This window comes from Gallinula chloropus (assembly GCF_964237585.1).
Source record: "Gallinula chloropus genome assembly, chromosome: 7".
In the NCBI taxonomy this organism is placed as follows: Eukaryota; Metazoa; Chordata; class Aves; order Gruiformes; family Rallidae; genus Gallinula; species Gallinula chloropus.
In genome coordinates, this window is record NC_140092.1 from 21115566 (window position 1) to 21136999 (window position 21434).

Here is a 21434-nt window from a genome sequence, read left to right on the forward strand (position 1 = left end):
TCCTTATAAAGCCGTTGACTTTTAATGACTTGCAAAAGTGTTTTTAGAGGTTTGAAAGTACTAGTATGTCACCTCTCTAATTACTACTTTGCTGTTGCTGTCCCCATGTTTTGTGCATTAAATACGTTAAAGCTGTAGCTGAATGCATTCAGTAATTTCAGTGTCTTTACAGATTGTGAGCAGACTAGTTCAAATTCGCGACTATATTGCTAAGGCCAGCTCCATGCGGGATGATCTTGTAGAGAAAAATGAGAGATCGGCCAATGTTGAGCGTTTATCACACCTTATAGATCACCTTAAAGAGCAGGAGAAATCCTATCTGAAATTTTTGCAAAAGATGCTTGTAAGTTTGAGAACATAAATATCTTTGTTTCTGCACTGTAAGCTTTTTTAGGAGTTGACCATTGATGTTTTGATGGTGCTACTGGGGGTGTTGGTTTGGATATGTAGTACCTTCCATAATTCATTTTTACTGCCCCCTTTATATAGCTTTTGATTTATGCCAATGAAATGTTTCAGGCTAGAGAAAATGAGGAGGATGATGTTCGGACTATAGATTCAGCTGTGGGATCTGGTTCTGTAGGTGAGAGCACATCGCTAAACATTGATGTGCAGTCTGAGGCTTCAGATACCACGGTAAGCTGCCTTTTGGTAATTAAGGTGCTGGAAATGAAGACTTTGTTTTGGTTGTGTCCTGATTGTTGTGATAGCATCATAATCTGCAGTTAATTAAAAATTTAAGAATCCCCAAGCACTCTGTTCAGAGACTGTTGACATGTGTGAATTTTTTATTTTATTTCTTTTATATGGGGAAAAATCTTAATGATTCTCTCACAACGTCTTGATTATTTTAAAAATATTTTAGTCTTTTTTCAAAGTAGGATGAAATGTTAAGCATTTACTTTGGCAGAGCATGCACTGGTTTGTGTAGGAAGGAACAATTTTTCTTCTATGAGTTTGTTTCTGTTAGTGGGAAAAACTTGCTGATGTTGGGTAAGGAGAGGGTTAGAAATGAGCCATTACCCAACCATCTTCCTAGTGAGTCAGTTCTATCACACCAACACAGAAGTTTTGCCTTTTTTTTTTGAGGGATGAGCATCTTTTAGAAAACATGATCTTAATTTAGTTCTAAGATAAACAATCTTTCTTTCTATGTATAAAAGCTTTTATATTAACATGGTAAACAGTTCTTGTAGTAGATAGGAAAGTGTTTTAATAACAACTTGCATTTTACATCTTCCAATGCTGTTATACTGAGGAAAAGTACTAAAGTGCTGGTACTCTTTTAGCCAGTCAGTACTCTGCTCTGCAGATTAGGAGAATTTAAATACTTGGAAGTACAACAGCAGTTAAAACATGAAAAAGGTTTTGTAATTATTTTTAGCTTTGTAAGAACTTTTTCTGTCCCTGTAAAGAAATAAAATCATAGATATGGAAGATACACTTTTAACTTTTAAAAAATAATAAAAAATGAAAAAATGCAGAGAAAGACCAGTACAGTTGTTAAGAAGTATGCATGTAAAATTGTGGTTTTCTTCATCTTTGCAAAAGGGGTTTTAGTTTTAAGTTTGGCTCTTCATTTTGCATCTAATTTTTGTTTACATGCAGCTTGAATATATTACATGTAGAGCGAATTCTTCTCATCTTAGAAAGTTGATTGCTGTATGGAGCCTTACTGTTCTGAAAAATCTAAGAATGACTAAAAATGTCTTTGCTCTAGATTTTATTTGGTACTAATTTTCATTATTTGACAAGATAGAAGTGGGTAGGTTTATAACTTGCATGTTAAGTTGGAGTGTTTAAAATCTAACATACTAAACTATTTGATGAAGGAGGTATCTTTTAGTTTGAGCATTCGGCCCCGCATTGAAGACAAACTAGGGAATTCAGCTTCACAAGAACAGGTTACAGACATTGATGTTACAGCAAGCCCTAAAGGGAAAAGTGACAGAGCTGCTGTGAATGACAGGGAAATCTGGCCTTGTAGGATTAATAGCCAAGAACATGGATTGCCTTCAAAGGTACACTTCAAAATATTATCTTAGACTCAAACAGGGTTTATACATGCTGATTATTTTTTTTCCTTTTTCCCTCCTGTTAACTGCTTCAAATGTATTTATTGCTTACATTGAATGTTCCCATTTGGCCTGCTTATCTGTACCCAGCTCTCTTCATTGAGTGAATGAATCTTCTTTGCCTAGAGGTTTTTTTCTTTAAATAGAGATGCTAGACAACTTTGTCTTCTGAAGTGTCACCTCTGACAGAGAGAGCCCTACAGATAACTGTACAGCGGGTGTTCTGATCTTACGTAGATCATCCTTCCGGTTTTGCTGTTCTCTTCCTTGGAAAACATACTGTAAATGTGTCTTTCAGATAACTTGTCATGTTTAGGGGAATAGTCTGCCAATGCAAATTTAAGCTGATACCATATAGAGAAAATAAATTCAAGAGTAGTAGCCTTAAACTGTTCAACAAATTTTTGTATAGCTGTTTATAAAAATACTTTGTTTGTATATACAAGTCTGATCTGTTTAAATACTGGAAGGGGGAAGACTAAGGGACTTAGACTCTGAAACTTCTTTTGTTACCTGTTAGTAGTTTTTCTATAGCTTTGTCTTTTACTGATTTTATTTATTTTTTTAAAGTCTAAGTTCGATTTTTTTTTTTCTGTAAAATAAAAGGCTTAAGTCTTTTGTGAAGCTTATTTGTCTACATGTAGAACTAAGCTTGAAAATCTTGTGATGTGATTTTAATGAACACAAGCAAATCTGGTGCTTTAAAAAGCTTCAGTTATTCCATAAGCAAGACTGAGGTGTATCCCCTCTTATTGTTTGTTCCCCTTGTTCCTTCCTGGTTTGATTTCATTGTGTACTCTTACTTTGCCTCTAGTCTGCCTCTTAGATAGAAGATGAATTTTTAACAGGAATCATCAGTGGCAGTTGCAGTGCATATTATAGTAACACTTCTTTGAGAAGTTTAGAATTCTGGACTTTATCTGCTGGAAAGTTGAACATCATCTGGTACCCAGTACTAGTTAATTTAAGATGCCTGCTTCTGTTCTGGCATTTGGTGTAGGAATTTTGGCATGAGAACTTTGTATTTCAGGAACTCAGCAGTGTAAGAAGAGGATGCTTTTAAGTTAGCGATGTTCGATTAAAATACTTGTCAGTCCTAACTAAAAGGAGGCAAATTTTCCCCTGGTTTCATCTGCGTGGTGTAAGAATGCAGCTTCAAACAGGATCAGGATCTTAACTGTGGGTGTCTTGTTGAAGTTCTTAATTTGCTGACAGTCCTTGAACAAAAGTTTTGAGGCAAATCTCCAGCATTTAGTTAGGTTATAATAAGGAATATAATTCAGTTCTAATATATTTTAGCTGCCCAGTGCTTTCATTCCTTCAGATATATTTCCATGTGTCTCAAAGTGCAATATAGAGGCAATTCTATTCAGGATTTTGCTTTGAAATATGTTTTACCTAAATCTGGTCTGTGCTAGTATCCATGGCATAAATATAGCATACAAAGCTAAATACATTATAGGTAAGAGAAGAATAGCTGCCTGAAATATTCTGTTGAAAACTTAAGAGACTTTAGGTCAGTAAGTCATTCTAGATTGTGTATTACGTGTAGCTCCATAATACTATGCTTTACCTTGCCTAGCTTTAGCAGTTTCATAGCTCAGTGCCCTCATGATTCAAAAGACAGAGGGATGCTTGAGCTACTCTTTTAGACATGTTAGGGTGACTCACTGGATTTCTGAGGAAAATCTGACCCCCAGGAATGGTAAGCGTGTCTTGGTGGTACAGGCTTCTCCCTGTCTTTGGATGTCTGAAACTTGTAGATGGAAAAGGACTACTGGAAAGGCAAAGGTGACATTTTCACCTTTTTACACAAAAATGCTCTGTTTGTTTTGACACTTCAGTAGCTAGTAATCAAAAAACAGATTGTCACAATTATGGTAAGGTTCTTTCATACCTTGCAGGCCAGAGATCCTCAGCAGGAAGCTAAAGAGGAGTTGGAGAACTTGAAGAAACAGCATGACTTATTGAAAAGAATGCTACAGCAGCAGGAGCAATTGAAAGCTCTTCAAGGAAGACAGGCAGCTTTGCTTGCTTTGCAGCATAAAGCAGAGCAGGAAATTGCTGTCATGGATGATTCTGGTATGTGGAATTGATGGTGTCTTTGACAGCACACTAGCATGCTAGTTGAATTATTAAAGCTGGAATTGTGGAATACAAATAAAAGGTTTTTTTTTTTTATATAACGGGCTCCTTAAAAAATTCACAATTCTGAAAAGAATTGACAGTGTAACATTTAAAAAATCAGTTGCAAACCACACAGCTGATTTCTGTGGCTTACTTGTAAAATACTAAAAGCGTGGGTTTTTCTCCTAAGAATTGGTCTACCACATCAGACCAGGAGTCTGGCCCTCACATCCACCATTGTGTTGGGCCTTTGAAGGAGAGAATTGAGGTGGGGTACGCAGAGTGTTCTCCTCCTTTCTGCATCCTTCTGGCTATAGGCAGTTCGTAGTTTCAGTTTTTCCTGTTTTTTTATGAGATTCTTTGTTGGGTTGTTCTTGGTGGCTGGCTGCTTGACAGTTTAATAGCCATTGGTTTATCCAATAAAAGCAAAGAGGAAGTTGCAAAAACAGTTATGTAAGTACTAGATAATCTTTAAGGTCCTTTCAACCCAAAACATTTTATGATTGTGTATTTCCAAATTTTCAAAAACTATCTTTGGGACAGAGGCAACTTCTTGATATCTGCTTAAAGGTTGTCAGCAGAATTGCTTTCTCAAGTGCCTGCTCTTAAAAGGGAGAGAGGTGTCCTTGGTTTGTGCACTGTTGTCATTTGAATTACCTTTTTTTTTTGTTGGAGACTCACTCTGCCCCCTGGCTCTCCCTTAATTCTCTTCAGTTATTGTTTACAGTTAGTTATGTGTGTGGTTGTAGGGAACTGCATTTTTGCACTGAGCAAGTTCAAATTCAGTCTGTGTTACTGTTCCATGACTCTTCCCTGTAACAGGTGCCATCAGACTTAATTAGAGGGTATATGGCATAGCAGTTCTTATTATAGTTAGTTTTTGTATTTCAAATAGATTAATTTGTATAAATACAAATTCTTTTGTATTTGTATAATTCTTTGTATTTGTATAAATACAAATTATACATTTTACAAAAAGTCTCATTTTAAGGTTCCTTGCTCTGATGATCTCTGGTTTTGGTTGTGTTTTTTTTCTCTCCTGTCCTGCATTTGATAGACTGTAGGCAAGAAGGTGAACTGGTTAAGAAAGCTTGAGATTATATTGTAGGCAAAGCAGCAGAGAAGTTGGTAGGTAGAGAGCTTTTAGAAAGCTACCACAGGAGCAAAAGGAGTAGGTGTCTTTGAAAGGTGTTTCCTTTTTTCTTAAATAGTTTTCAGTAATTGCTTTTCTCCTATCTGCTCTACAGGAGTAGACCTGTGATGGAATCTGTTTTCTCTTCTTTCCTTATATGTACAGAATTCCATCTTGAGACATGTGTAGGTGAAGTGGGTACGAAACAGGATGGCTTATGAAAGAAATGTAACTGTTCTCAATTATTTGGTGGTGGTTTTATGTTTCACATTTCCATATATGTCACTCTTAACAGTTTCTTACTGCTGTTTTTTGTTGGCTTACTTAAAGATCTGTGTTCCTGGACTATAGAAAACATAAGCGTAGGGCAAAATAAGTGTGTTTAAATTTGAAATTATTAACATGTTATTGTGACTAAACCAGGTAACAGAGTCGTGATCTCTGGTGAAAATAATGTAATAAATACTATCTGTGCTTCATTTTTCTTACGAAGTGTTAGTTCTTACTTGGGGAAAAGAAAAGAGCAGTTTAGATCTCTCAGCTGCCAGTTCCATTTCTTTGTATTGTTTGAGTTTTCAGAGAGAGAAAAAAACCTTTCTTTTTAATGTATTCCTCTCATAAAGCTTTTTGAAGAACAACCCCCCAAGACTCTTGTTTGCAAGTTGTTGTTATAACTGACACCACAGTGGAAGGTTGGTGTCCTGTTAATTTATGATTTTAGGGCAGTAAAACTGCATGCCCTGTTCTTAGTTTGGCTGTACTAAGTAGTAAGAATTTGTTTCTCACAAGCAAAATGTTTCCATCAACCTTAGACAACTCGGTTGTTTCTATTTTGCTCAGACCTTTTTAGCAAAATACAAACCAGACTTACAAAGTCCTGTTATGTTGTCCTTGTAAGTTGGCTTGTCAATACTTCTGTAATGGAAATAAATAGTCTTTCATGAGTAAAGCTGGTGGGAGGGACACAGGATTAAAAATAATTTCTGTGTTTTAAGAGGTACAGTACATTGATGTTCTTGTTAAACTAAACGTTTTCATCAAATAGTCCTTATTTCATCACTGACAAAGCATTTGTGTGTTTTCCTCCTCCTGCATGCCCAGTTGTAACAGAGACTACAGGTAGTGTTTCAGGAGTAAGCCTTACATCCGAACTGAATGAAGAATTGAACGACTTAATTCAGCGCTTTCACAACCAACTTCATGATTCCCAGGTCAGTCCCTGGATTGCACTCTGTAAGGTTTGCCACTGTCTGGTTTTCTTATTCTTTTGAACAGTGTGGTTAAGTCGTTGGTTTGCTTGTTTGTGTGTATTTGCTAATGGAGTAATTAGGGTTCCCCAGAACTTGAAAGCTCAGCATGTTTGTGTTAAGAGTTACTAGGTGACTGATCTATACTGTGTCTCACAGTTTCCTGTAAAAATCCAGAGTAGTAGTTTCTATATTGCAATATAATCATATATTAGCTCAATATATAACTGGGATATCATGAGTGTTTTCTGTATCAGTTTCCATTTACATGTTCTTTATTGTAGTGTTGAGCCTAGCAAGCCCATAAAAGGTATTTTTGTTTCTTAGCATTTATTTGGCTTTTTTTTTCATAGTACTTTGAATAAAATGCAATTACTTTTTTAGACCCAGTCTGTGCCAGACAACAGAAGGCAAGCAGAAAGTCTTTCACTTACCAGGGAAATTTCACAAAGCAGAAACTCTTCAATGGCCGAACATGTGCCGGATGAGAAGGCACAGCTCTTCAACAAGATGAGAATGTTGCAGGGGAAAAAGCAAAAAATGGACAAGCTCTTAGGAGAACTTCATTCTCTTCGTGACCAACATCTAAATAACTCCTCCTGTAAGTAAATATAGGCAGAATTATATCTTTATAAAAGGTGTATTCTTAAAATGTGTGTGTTCATAATGTGTTTATTATGTGTTTTTTAACTTGACTGGTTAATGAAATGCAGGTGATAAACTTGTGCTAGGGCAATATTATGTAAATTTTTTTTAATGCTGTCTTAAGTTTCTGCCTTAATGGGGAGCCCTACAAGTAATGATGATGAGTGTTTATGCTAATAGCACTCTTGTTTATAAAATTATCAAAGTTAACTAATGTGAGGATGTGAGTTTTTTGTTCTTCAAGGCTTGTGTGTGACATCTTACTTGTGGAGTGTACCACATGAATTTTCTGTATTTTTATGGCAGTATGTCTGTATGTACTCAGCACTTCAGGTGTTAGTAGGTGGTACTGGCATTAGGATGTTTGCTTGTCTGCTTTCAAAGCACTTTCTCATGCACTAGTCACAAGGACCCCGATCATAGGCTATACCAGCGGAGCTTAGCTGTCTGAATGGACTAGAGGTTTTTTTGGCCTGTTCCTTAGATGGCTTTTTTTTTCCTCCTTGAATCTTGATGTGGGCCTACATGCTGATCTTACTTTGTGTTTCTAGAAATACATTTGTGCTGGTGAAGTGTGTCCTGTACCTGGAAACTTCTGAGGGGTGATCACAGCATATTGTGGTTAGCATTAAGAAATGAGACACTGCTCTCTGCTCCTGGAGGAGGGCAGACTGTTTTAATAGTTACTTTACCCTGCCCTGTTTTTTGCATGTACTTAATGCATTGTCAGATGAATGTGTTTGAATATGACTCCCTGTAGCTGGGAAAAGCAAGCTTCAAATTTATGTTCTGCAACATAAGAAAGAACGAACTTAGCAGAGGAAAAAAAATAGGGTTTTTATTTTCATCATGTTGGAAGCTGAATTTCAAAAAAAGCAATTCAGCTGTAAATAAACTCTTGGGTGGATTCATAGCACGAAAGCTTCCACCTGTGTAGTTGAATAATCATAGAATCATTTATGTTAGAAAAGACCTTTAATGGTTGGACGCTATGAACTTAATGTAGCACTTCCAAGTCCACCACTAAACCATGTCCCTAAGCACCACATCTACACATCTTTTGAATACTTCCAGGGATGGTGACTCAAACATTTTCCTGGGTTGCCTGTTTCAGTGCTTGATAACACCCTGTTGGTCAAGGAATTTTTCCCAACATGCAATAAAGCTTAAAGGACAGAAGTCATGTTTCCAAAAGCTACTTATTACTCTGTGCCTATTAGCATTTCATGCCATCAATCTGAAGACAAAATTTTGTGTTCTAAGAAAAAAGTTACTAACTGCTGTTCTGTATGTTGGTAATATTCTCTGTAGTTATGTTTCAATATGATTGTTAAGCAGGTTCCTTTTTTAAGTTGTTCTGATGAGCTATATTTCTTTTTTCTTTAGTTTTTTCTGCTTCAGGTTCTCCTCAAAGAAGTATTGATCAAAGAAGTACAACTTCAGCTGCTTCTGGTCCTGCAGGCATAGTAACTGTTGTCAATGGCGAATCTGCTCCCTATCTTCCTGACTCATTGGTTTCTCAGAATGAGAGTGAAGAGGATGACAATCTAAATCCAACAGAAAAGCTTCAGTAAATTTTTTTTGGTTTTTTTTTTCATTAGGTGCTTTAGTGACTTTCAGTATTACTTATGTAAAAAGTTCTGTGTCAAGAAACTGTTTCATACTTTAATCTCCTTAATGTTACAGACTATTTAGTAAATGGTTCCAGGTGGTTAAATGAGTTGAGAGCTTCAAGCAGAAGGTTCTTACAGCTAGGAAAATTGCAGTAAACTCCAAGAATTGAAAATTTATTTTACACTTCTAAACTCTACATAGATTTGAATAAAACACATAGCTTATTTTTATTTCTCCTCAGGAAGCTAAATGAAGTTCGTAAAAGGCTGAATGAGCTACGCGAGTTAGTTCACTACTATGAGCAAACATCTGATATGATGACAGATGCTGTGAATGAAAACACTAAGGAAGAGGAAGAAACAGAAGAATCAGAAAGTGAATCTGAACATGAGAATCCACAGCCAGTTACAAATATTAGGTTGTCATAATTTTTGTCATCCTCAGTCTTTGTAGCTAAGTTGTTACAGGCTTCCTGAAGCAATACGTTATTTGAGGCAACCAGAAGTATTTTAATTCTGTGATTACATTAACTTTCAAAAAATTTTAAGTTGCTTTCTTATACAGAAGACTTGCTAATAATCATGTCCTTGGTAACTTATTTCCATAGCAACTATAGAACATTTAGAAAATCCATATATGCGAAAAATCTGTAACTCCTTCAGGTTTAAGGACTGAATTATGTGTATAGAATTCCAGTAGAAGGTTAACAGGCCTTGACTAGAGAACTGGAACAAAAATTTAGTTCAGAGATGTTTAGAGCTATAGTCTTAACAGGGCAACTGTGCATCAAAGATCGTCACTATACAGAAAGGAACACTAATTTAGCTATGAATCATATAAAGCTTTTATAATACAGCCTTTGTATACCTTGAAAGCCTCTTACATTGTAGGTGTAGAAGGGGATAAATCATAGCTGCTTCTGATTATTTTTTTAAGCTATCAGATGGATATTGAAAAATTCTGAATGTCTGAACCAATTTTATTTGGGATTGTTTTTTATTTTAAAAAGGTGTAGACACATTCCTATAAAAGTTAATAAAATGTCTGAAATAAAATTCCATTCATATCCATTCTTAAAAAGTTGACGTGAGGTAATGTATTTTACCCTAGAAACCCTCAAGGAATCTGTAGTTGGAGTGAAATAAATAGCAACACAAATGTGCAGTGTGGAACTAACAACAGAGATGGAAGACATCTTAATACAGACTGTGAAATAAATAACCGATCTGCTGCTAATATAAGGACTCTAAAAATGTCTTCTGCTCTAGGTATGTTTTGAAATCTTTTAATGATTTTAAGTCTGAGGGCAAACAATTCTGATAGCTGCACATAGTTTGGGAAAAACTTACTTGATGAGCAAAATATCCAAGTCTAATCGTTAAGCTGATGTTTTTCTAATGTTAAGTAATTACAGCGGACTTCATGTTTAATAATACACCATCATTGGTACTGCTTTGTTTCTTCCTCTCCCTGCCAACAGACTGTCATAATAAGGAGGATGACAAAGACATAGACCTACCCCAAGCTGAAGATGATGAAGTGGAAGAAGATAGAGGTAGTGAAGATTCCATGTCTAGTCACAGAAGCAGCCTGGGTGACGCTGCTGCAGATGCTGAGTTTGAGCAGAAGATCAATAGACTTATAGCTGCAAAGCAGAAACTTCGACAGTTACAAAACCTTGCTGCTATGGTGCAGGTACTTTTTTAATATAAATCTGTGTACAAAAGTGTAACATGGATTATTTCATGTGATATGTAACTTTTCATCGGGAAAAACACTGTGCTTAGTATAACATTATAAATGCTCATTTCAGGGCTGGAAGAAGAGATACTGCTAGACTTTTCTGATGTCAAGGCTGATGGTTCTGAAGTTCAAATCTCTGATTTTCTTGGGGGATGTTAACCTGACAGGAGGGCCTTAATGCTTAACCTTCTGTTCCACTTTTTACCTCCTCCTTAGAAACACACAGACGTGTCAATAAACAATGTACTTGGCTGTATGCATAAAATACAGTCCAAGTGGTTTATGGTTCCAGAATGAGACAAGCTATCTTGCATTTATAGTAGTTTCAGCAGCATGAGCTTTCTAACATTAATTCTTTCTAACTTATCGTAGTCATCATGCTGTGAAGATGATGGCTTCTCAATTTATGATCTGAACTAAAGATAAAGCTTATTCAGACTTTTTAGTATTGAAAAATTATTTTGACAGACTAAACTTGTTACATTTTGTGTATCAGTTTGAAAGTAGCCTAATTGTCTTTCTGACTTCCTTTCAGGATGACGATCCAGAACCTCAAGCAGCACTTGCAAATGCATCTAATGTTGGTGACTTGTTTTTGGGTGAGATGGAAGAGACAAAGCAACAACCAAACAATGTCCGAGCCAGTGCTAACAAGTTACAAAAAGATGTATCATTGAATGAAAAAGCAAGGTACACCTTTGGCAAAGGATAGCAGAATCATACTTTAGGCAACTTCTTTCTGAGTAATATGTGGCTAACTTATTTATGCAGAGAGAAGTTTTATGAAGCTAAACTTCAGCAGCAACGGGAGCTGAAGCAGTTACAAGAAGAAAAAAGAAAACTGATCGAAATTCAAGAAAAAATTCAAGTGTTGCAGAAGGCATGTCCTGACCTTCAAGTGGGTAGAATATATTTCTTTGCTTTCTTACGCTGTTGAGCAACAAAACATAAAATACTACTTGCACCATATTATTTTATTTTACTGTAATTAGAACAAAACTTAGAATTCATAATACTTTCATACTGTAAGCAGCTGGCTTCTAAGCCTAGGAAATACCTCTGGCTACCTCATTCCATCATAGGTTCTTGCCCAGTGATTACTATATCAAGTCTTCAAGGACAGAGAACTTTCTGTCTTACTCTTATCCTGAAATTTGTCTGTCCATACCTGCTAGTCATTGCATCTTAACTCCTCTTAGTAAGCATTTGCAGTGTCTGGTATTTTGAAACAATATTGTGTCTCACAAGCATGATCATTGCTTTGTTGTGTTCAAACTTAAATGCAAAGTGCTGTAGTGTTCTTCATACTCTGAAGATGAAAGTATTTTTTTAATGAAATAAGCAGTAAATTACCAATGTACTTACAGCATTCAGAAACACTCATTACATAAAAGTAAGTGTTACTGATACCTAGCTAAGTTCTGAAAGAAGTATTTAGCCTTGATTTGAAAAATCCCTTTTCACTAAGTACTGATTCTTCTGTCTCCTATAGCCTGTAGTGTGATGGGTTTTAACAGCAGGTAAGTTCTGGGAAGCTACTCTACTCTAATTTGCCATTTTGCTTTCTCTTTCAGTTGTCAGCTGGCCTGGGTAACTGCCCTGCAAATAGGCAGACTTCACCAGCAACCTCAACTCCAGCCATGAACGAGTGTAACACAGCTGGAAAGCCTTTACTTGAATTTGATGAATCTGTACCAGTGGGCAATGAGGTATTTCATACTTGGCTTTCTGTGACTTAAAGGTTTAAAAAGGAAAAAAGTTCTAAGTAACTTTGTTACATCTTTATGTGTCCAAGTTAAAGTATGGGGAGAAGAGGAGTAGCAGTTTTTACAAAGTCTGTGTAACTTCTTTGTTTCCCCTTTGTCAAATATTAATGTGGAAGTTGAGTGAATTTTGAATTCGCACTGTGAATATTTAACAGTGCGTGCCACAGGCAAGTCATCCATGAAGAAAAGTATGGATGAAGAAAATATTTCGATATTTGAAACTTAGTTTATATTTTACACATCTTCCTTCCCCTTATCCCCAAAAATTCATGGCCTAATGATCTGGATATTACCTGGTCTTTATGAAAGCTAACATTTGTAGGGATGGGAGGAATATGTGTTAAGTGTTTGCTGGCTAGACTAGGCATCTGAAACAAATATCAAAGATACCTTTCTCTGTGACTTGTGTTGGCTTTCTTGTAAATTGTGTTTTAACAGTTTAGGTGGGGCTGATTGAGCAATGCCTGTACTAAGAGGTATTAAGAGCCAAATTTTCCTTATCTGAAAATTTCAGAACTTTGGCATCTTACAAATAAACGTTATAGGACAACCTGTCTCTTTTTGCGAAATAAAATTATGGAAGCACAGAATGGTTTTGGTTGGAAGGGACCTTAGAGTGGCACCTCTGGCTCTGAGGGAGGTGTCTTTGTGGTCCTTGTCCTGGCCACTTGCTATTTCTCACCACTGTGACACAGCTCTGACTGTGGATTCAGTGCAGGTCACACTCGAGTCCAGCTATTTATCTCCGGTTTTGAGTCCCTGACACTACGCAACCTTTTGATGGCCTCTGGAAGCTCTGTCACCTGTTGCAGGAGGTCTTCCACCTGGGCACACTCTGTGCAGACTAGATTGCCACCCACCTCAACTCCATGAGAAAGCCTACACCCTTCCCACAGCCTGAGGACTACCCAGCCATGTCTCCCCTCAGGAGCTCTGTTTGGGTGGAGGCATTGATCATCTCTGGGACGGAGGGTGCATACCTCCCTTCCAGAGCTCCAGTCTTTGCTCAGTGTCAAGTGCTCACCATTCTGCCTTGAGGGTCAGTTAGAATGAGCACCCCCTCGCTTCTAGATCTGTCAGAACTTCAGTGCCCTGCCGCAGCAGCCCTGCAGCACGCTGTGGGTAACACACATGTGCTGATTACCCCTCCCTGTGCTTGGTGGGCAGCATTGCCTCCCTGAGGCTTCTTTTAGGGGTGTGAGAGTGGTCTCTATTGGCCTGGCCATGTCAGCCTCTGCTGTGAGAGCTGTCAGGTCACTCTGCTTTCCCAGTATTTCCTTGGCAAAGGAAACTCCCGAACTCCCACCCCGGAATTCTGACTGAATTCTCCCTGCTATAAATAAACTTACTAAAATGAACATGCTGATGCTGTTGCTAACATCAACAAAGAGCTTGGGATATTAATTCTCACCTGTATGGATTTTTGCTGGAAAACTTACCTCCAGTGCTAACAGGTAGTTCACTTGCTTTCAGACTCAAATAACATGTCACTTGCCTGTTTCTCTTGAGCCAGTGTTTTTCAGTCAAGTTCCCTTACATGATTGTTGTTGTATATCACACTGTTTTGTTATGCTGTTTGTGTGTTTGTAAAAGCACCTTGCTATTTATGCTTTCACTGTATGTAATTTAAGGTAAGTAAGGATTTCTTTCTACATGTACCTTTCCCTTTACGTGCTCTTCTCTGTAAGTCACGGCTTCCTCTAAGCCTTGTGCAAGCAAACACTGCAACTTAAAGTTTCTGCAGGTTGCAGAAAATCTTTTTGTTGTATCCTCTACTTTATTAAAGTAGTACTCAGCACAGTGTTCAGGTTTCTCCAGAGGGTAGTCTGTCATGCTACTTAAAGCCAGCTAGCTGCATAAATTATGTGATAAAAGCAGTGTTGAGTAAAATATGCCATTTCTTCTTAAAAATTTTGTCCTATAATGTTTAATTACCACCTTAGATTTTGCCTATTAGGCATGAATAGGAAATACTGGATGTATTTTGCAGCTTTCTGTGGTATGGCTTCAGTTAGTTTAATGCCTGAACAAAAGGGTACCAATATTGTATTAAATATTAGAATTTCAATACACTTTAAATTGTGTTTCTTTTGTTTACATTCTAATGTCTTTTGTTTTACTGTAAACAGTTGTGGTCTGAAATGAGAAGACATGAGATTTTAAGAGAAGAATTGCGACAGCGAAGAAAGCAGCTTGAAGCTTTAATGGCTGAGTATCAGAGGAGGAGAGAGCTTGTAGAAACAATATCTACTGTTGCTGCATCTGTTAAAAGTGAAGGATCAGAAGCTCAGCACACTCCACAGCAGAGCAGGACTGAAAAGTAAGTCGGTGTGTTAGTGGGCACTTTTGTTTAGCGAGATGTCGGTCTTGGGGCAGTTACCTGTTTTCACCTGAGCACTGAATGTGATGATACAACAGAGCAGTAAATTAATTTCTCAACTATCTGAAGTGACTTTGTAACAATAATAAAGTAGTGATTTTCCAAAACAGTAAGTAATTTTATGTAACTGTTCCAGTATCACAAGAATACTAGTTTTGCTTTGCATTGGTGAGATGTTTGGTGAAGCTTGATTAACTGAAGATATACTTGTAGTTGTCAACAGATTGTTGTAATACTTTGTTACAGACTACAACTCCTCTTCCCCAAAACTCATCTCCCTTTTTTTTCCCCCCTCTCTCTCCTCTTTTTCCTTCTTTTGTGGTTCACTAGGACAATGGCTACCTGGGGAGGTTCTACCCAGTGTGCACTGGATGAAGAGGAGGGAGATGAAGATGGATATCTCTCTGATGGAGTTGCTCAGGCAGAAGAGGAGGAAGAAGATGCGTCAAGCTTGAATGACAGTTTATCTGTTTATCCTAATAACAACATACCAGAAAATGAATATTTTATAAAAGAAAATAAGGATAGGTTAGTAGGATTACTTGCTGCTCTGACAAAACTGTGTAGGGATTAGTTGCTGGCTGGGGTTAAACCACTATGCAGTAGAAGCATCGCATTAACCACAAGGCATCCTCGTTACAGCAAGCTGCAATTTCTTTCAGTTTGCTAGGGAGCTGTGTACAGTGGTGCTTTCTTGTCTGAGTCTCTGTAGCTGCAATGTGTATAACTAATTCAATTGTTTTTTCTGTTTTCAGTCATATTCAATGTCTGCCATTGAGCTTTCCAGTTGCATTGCAGTAACTCCTTACATTTCCATGTTGTTTTAATCAGGTTAAAAGATAACCGGTATAAAACTTTTGCCATGATAATTATCAGCCTCTTCAAAAAAAGTGGTTCAGATAATTAAACTAACTGAAATTTTTGCTTTCAGAGTGTTGGCTTTTGCAGTTTTGGAAACAGTCTCTTAATTAACTTGATTTAATGAACTAGATTTCTTAATTAACTTGAATATTTCAAATTCTTGTTTACCTGATTGGCTTCCTTGATAAGCTTTGTATGACTATATGAAAACACCATGTTAAAAGTAATGTATATCTGGTCAATTTATTTCCTCTGCTTTTGATACCAAAATAATGTTAAGTAGTGGCCTTCTAGTCAGGAGCTGGGCCTCTTTAATTCTTGCTGTTTCATGTTGGTGGTTTCTCTTCTAATCTGAATACATATTGTATATCAGTAGTGGATGTTACTAAAAACAAGATCCAGAAACATCCTTAGGAACTCTCTTTGGCAGTGATAGTCAGTTGGATGGATGTTATTTTTCCATTTGTTTCGGATAAAGTTGGACTGACAAAATGGCATGGGTGATTAGCTGGCATGCTGAAATGGCCTCTGCCCAAGTGAGTTTGTTGATGTACAACTGAAACATAAATTGAATAATGGAGGTATCATTAGAAGACATTGTTTGAAATGGCAGCTTTTGTCCTCTTTTTTTTTTCCCCTACCCAGGTGGAAAAATTGCTGTCCTCTTTCAGCAGAAGGGAATCATCGTCCATTGTCTAAGGCAAGGCAACAGCAAAACATAAGTATGCGACGACAGGAAAACCTTAGGTGGATGTCTGAACTTTCCTATGTGGAAGAAAAGGAACAATGGCAAGAGCAGATCAATCAGCTGAAGAAACAGCACGAATTTAGTGTCAGCATTTGTCAAACTTTGATGCAGGATCAACAGGTAGATATGAAGCGCAGATACTTTGCTGTTCTTTCTTGGACTGTTTTTTTTCTTTACATCTTTCCAGTAATAATTCTGGGTTTGGTAGTTTTGTCACTGTTGTGTGTTTTCTTTCCACAGACCCTCTCTTGTCTTCTGCAGACTTTGCTTACAGGCCCTTATAGTATGATGCCCAATAATGTTGCATCTTCTCAAGTACATCTTATTATGCATCAGTTAAACCAGTGTTACACTCAACTGATTTGGCAGCAGAATAACGTCCAAAGGTTTGTTGGCCATGTTAGTGTTTCACTGTGGAATTTGAAATGCTTCAGTGTGGAAGTGAGTGGAAGGTTACAGATAATGGTTAAATATGGGACTGTTGATCTTCTGAGTTGATTACAAGCTTTTGAAATCGTATATACCTTTTTTAGTTGGGTTTTTTCACCACTGCTTTAACGCCGTAGATATGGTTTTTTTTGAGTAATGTTATTAGGGAAGAGAACCAAAATATGGTATCTTTCCAAAAATCTGTTGTGGTATCTTTGGCTTTTTTGGTTGAGACTTGCTTTCCTTGAACATGCTTTTACATCAGTAGTCTTTGCTGGACCACTGGCAAGTTTCTGGATCCTAACATTTATGGAAAGGTGGTGAAAAAGCTTTTTGTCCTTCCTTAGAGTTGCCAGAACTTATCCTTCCTTCTTATGCTCCACTTGAATGTACAACTTTTACCTTCTGATCTTTTTTTTTTAAAAAAAAAGTTGTAATAGTCATTTTAATTCATTAGACAAGAGTTCAGGCTCGTGTAATGAATTAAATTAATTTCTGGTTTGTATTTAGTATAGAGTTACTGGCCTTCTGCAAATATTTTGTATTTTTGTATTTTTCTATTTGTTTGCTTTTTAGTCTGCTTATTTTTTAGTATGCAGTCAAATTTTTGTTGTTCTTGCAATTATGTTTAATTCTTGTAAACACGACCACTAATGCAGAGCAGTTGGATTTCAAAACCATTCCTGTCTTGTCACTGAAGATGAAATAGAAGTTGGGTTTTCTCTTGATTTTTCTTTATGCTAGTTAAATGGAACAGTTCTGTATGCATCTTACATGGGGTAGGTGAAAATAATATGAATCACAAACTACTTGCTTTCCATTAGCATTCTTTTTTGCTTTTCCCTAAGTGCATATTTTTGTCTCCAAGGTTGAAACAAATGTTAAATGATCTTATGCGTCAGCAAGAAGAACAACAGTCTCAAGAGAAGCCATCAAGAAAGGAGAGAGGCAGTAGTGCTCCACCACCTCCGTCTCCTGTGTTCTGTCCATTCAGCTTTCCTCCACAACCTGTGAACCTGTTTAATGTACCAGGATTTACTAATTTTTCTTCCTTTGCTCCAGGTATTACTATGGGTGTAAAGAGTAATAACAATTGCAAAGATTTGAAATCTTAATGTGAACTTGCTAAAACTCGTGAGTCTCTTCCTTTATGTTGAAATGGTCTTCAACAGTACTTGATTGCCCATATTATCCTAGCAGAACTTTAAGTTTTATTGCTGAACAATTGTATATATTGACTTCTTACTGAGAAAGCCTTGCTTTTCATACTGAAGTTGGTCATAGTTGAAAACACCTACTTCCTAAAGTTAAGTTTTAAATGGGGACAAAATGTTTGAAGCTTTTACATACTTGCAGCATTCACTTAATATTCTAAGTGAATCCTCAAATTTTAAGGTAGCACTTAGTAAGTATTTTTCTTACCTGTAGAACTTCCAGCACTCATTTTAGTTTGAAATGCCAGTAAATGGACTGTTACTAATTTTTGTTCCCATTAGAGGTATAGAGTAACTATTGACTTGGATACAGTGTTCTTAATATTTTTACCAAATCTACTTTTATTGTTGAATTTGAAATGGAGAAAAAATTAGGTATTTTACAGAATCATTAAAATCTGTTAAAGTTGTCTTAATACATTTCAGCCTTTGCAGGAAACCAGGAAATAGACACAAACTTGGATTGTAGCTTTCAGATTCTGTAGGGTTTTTTCTGTTTAAGGACAGATTTTAATTATACTTGCATAGAAGAATGTGCAATTACCGACGACTATAAGGATTTTAAAGTTAAAAAAGTATGACAAGTTCATGATGTCTTTGGCCCTATGAATACTTGTACCATTGGAATTTCAGTTTGATGGCTGTTAAAGTATTGATGAAGCATTTATCCAGACAGAGCTCTGCGGTCTTGGAACTGATGTTATTTTTACCTTATCTTGGAAGAGCTCTTTATTAAGATTTCCTGAAGTACATTCATCTCTCTGCTGGTGGGATTGTAGTGGCATATAGTATGTCCTCTAACGATTGAAACTTGCATTTAAGATAAATTCTGATCATTGCAGTACTTCAAGGAGAAAACCCATTTTTGCTTACTTCCCTGCTGTATTTTGCTTCACAGTTTTATGTTGCCACACAATATATCTCATATGTCTCATTGGCTTTGGGCAACCTGGTCTAGTGGAGGGTGTCCCTGCTTATGGCAGGAGGTTGGAACTAGATGGTCCCTTCCAACTAAACCTGTTCTGTGATTCTATAATTCTATGAATTTGTCCCACAGATAAATAAGTGGTTTTTAACTCTTCTTTACTTTGTAGGTATTAACTATAATCCAGTGTTCCCTTCTGGTTTTGGAGATTTTGCACACAATGTTTCACCACACAGCAGTGAGCAGCAGCAGCAGCAGCAGCAACATCCTCTAGATCATAATGCTTCTGTGAAACCTGAGTATATGGCATTCCCCAAACCTTTTGAAAGCAGTTCCTCTAATGGAGCAGATAAACAAAGGTATTTAATGTCTCTCTTCCCTTTTCTGGGGCTTCTGAGAATTTGTTATTCTTTTAGGGAGTTTATTATAATAGAATTGCAAGATGAGCTTTACTTTTGCAATTTGCATTTGCTGGTGGGGGGTTACTTTTTCAGTGAAGTGTGCTGCTTTTCTGTATATTAACTAATGTTCCATTGCATGAGTATTTTAAGATCAGATATAGTGTTAGAATGGCTTTGTGATACATTTTGTAAGTGAAGGAAGCTTTCATCTCCGTGTTTTTTTTCAAATGGAGCTGCTTGAATAACTAGAGCATATAATTTCAGAGATTGCTGATTTTTTGTGCTACAGTGGATTGCAATGAATTTTATTTTAAGAATTGTTTTCTCCTATAGTATTACGTGAGCACAGCAATATCTGCCTCAGTATATTCAGGTTGGAAATGGTGATAAATGTGAATTTCTTCAAATGTCTTCCATTTTCCATATGGAAGAGTTCACACTGGCTTTTTTTTAAGTGTTCAGTGGATGGCTAAGTAACTGGGCAGATAACTTGAATTATGGATAAACCTATTTCCTTAGTAATACACCCTGTTCCTATCTGTGAGAGTAGGTTATGATACACTGCTGACAACCTTTTTCTCTTTTTCATTCTGGCAGAAGGAGTTACAGGCAACCTGAAGAGGAAATGGAAAAAAGATCAACTTGGCTTAACGATAGCCACGAAATGAAAAAAGCTGATCAGTCTCAGCTGAAAGGAGGTTTTGCTGTTCCAGTACAAAACATTGGTTCTGGTCATAAAAATCAGTCTGATATGAGCAGAAGAAGAGAGTTTGATGAAGAGTCTTTGGAGAGTTTTAGTAGCATGCCTGATCCGGTAGACCCAACTACTGTGACAAAGACATTTAAATCTAGAAAAGCATCAGCACAAGCAAGCTTGGCATCAAAAGATAAAACCCCCAAATCAAAGAATAAGAGGAAGAGTTCTTCTCAGCTAAAAGGCAGAATTAAAAATACTGGTAGGTTCTAAATGAATCTTAAGTACGAGTTGTGAAAAGGTGTGCTTTAGTAAAAGGCAGAGTGAGGAGAGAGGGATGGTACTAGCATGTGTAGTACTGGTGCAGTTGCTGAGGATTTAGTGCTACTGCATGGCTTCAGTGTACAGAGAAAAACATTTTGCTAGGAAACGTAATTGATGTTTGCATCTTTGAAATTGCCCTTGAACGATCTTTTTAAAGTAATAAACCGTTTGATAACCTATTATCTTATCCCATCCCATTAGGTTATGAAAGTGCAAGTGCTTCTAGTGCGTGTGAACCCTGCAAGAGCAGTAAAAGCAGACACTCTGAAGAGGTTGTTCATGGAAAGGTGTTCAGCAAAAGGAATCGGGAACAACTGGAAAAGATAATTAAATACAGTAGATCTACAGAAATGTCTTCAGGTATTCTTTTCTGAGTGGCAGTAATCTTGAGAACTTCTCAGAGTAAAGGACCTCCATACTTTGTTGCTATTGTATTGCTTAAAAGCAGTATGTTATGACATCACAGTACTGTGTATTGAGCATGTAGGTTTTGCTTTTTCATTTCTAAGGGTGCTGTAAACACCAAAGTGTGTTTAAAATAAAAGTGGGTACTGATTGATCTGCAGTGTTTCCTTGATTAAAATACTTGAGAAACAAATCTGTCACTGAAAGAAAAACCTAGGCAACCAAAAATGTCACCCATTTGTTGGTGTTTTTATGGGAAGTAACTGCACAACAGCTGAGACTGTTTAGCATTTGAACTCCATCCTGTACTGCATACATGTTTTCTTTCTGCTCATGCTTTAAAGTGCTCTATCAAATACCATTCAATTAAGTCTTATAACATCACATAAACCCTTACATTTTTGCCACCTGCACTGCTTTTCTTGTATCTAGATCACAAAAATACTCTCTTCTGTGTCTTTTTAGGTCCTGCCAGTACCTTTGTTTTGTTTGAAAGATGCAGAAATTTTAGTCATTGTAGCACGACATACAGCTTTGTCAGTGTAGCTGTGTCCACACTAAGCGCTGTTTATTGGTCTATGTAATAAACCTTTACCAGTCAAGTTGTCACAATAAGCAGCTCTGTTGTGGTTTGGATGGCTAAACAGTCTTCCTCCTGCTGTTTTGTATAGACCCTGTCTTTATTTCTGGTGCACATTTTTGTG

The 21434-nt window shown here is 36.9% G+C and overlaps 1 protein-coding gene across 1 annotated transcript in view; it reads left to right on the forward strand.

Moving 5' to 3' along the window:
• The window catches only part of PCM1 (pericentriolar material 1), a 40049-nt gene that overhangs the window by 7158 nt on the left and 11457 nt on the right, over positions 1-21434 (forward strand). The window contains exons 5-22 of the mRNA XM_084267048.1: positions 3980-4157; positions 6436-6545; positions 6966-7182; positions 8613-8796; positions 9082-9258; positions 9951-10108; positions 10321-10535; positions 11119-11273; positions 11355-11485; positions 12165-12292; positions 14479-14669; positions 15060-15257; positions 16236-16458; positions 16579-16724; positions 17636-17829; positions 19076-19265; positions 19908-20263; positions 20527-20685. Coding sequence (XP_084123174.1) covers positions 3980-4157; positions 6436-6545; positions 6966-7182; positions 8613-8796; positions 9082-9258; positions 9951-10108; positions 10321-10535; positions 11119-11273; positions 11355-11485; positions 12165-12292; positions 14479-14669; positions 15060-15257; positions 16236-16458; positions 16579-16724; positions 17636-17829; positions 19076-19265; positions 19908-20263; positions 20527-20685 — 3310 coding nt within the window. The remainder of the gene's footprint in view (positions 1-3979; positions 4158-6435; positions 6546-6965; positions 7183-8612; positions 8797-9081; positions 9259-9950; positions 10109-10320; positions 10536-11118; positions 11274-11354; positions 11486-12164; positions 12293-14478; positions 14670-15059; positions 15258-16235; positions 16459-16578; positions 16725-17635; positions 17830-19075; positions 19266-19907; positions 20264-20526; positions 20686-21434) is intronic.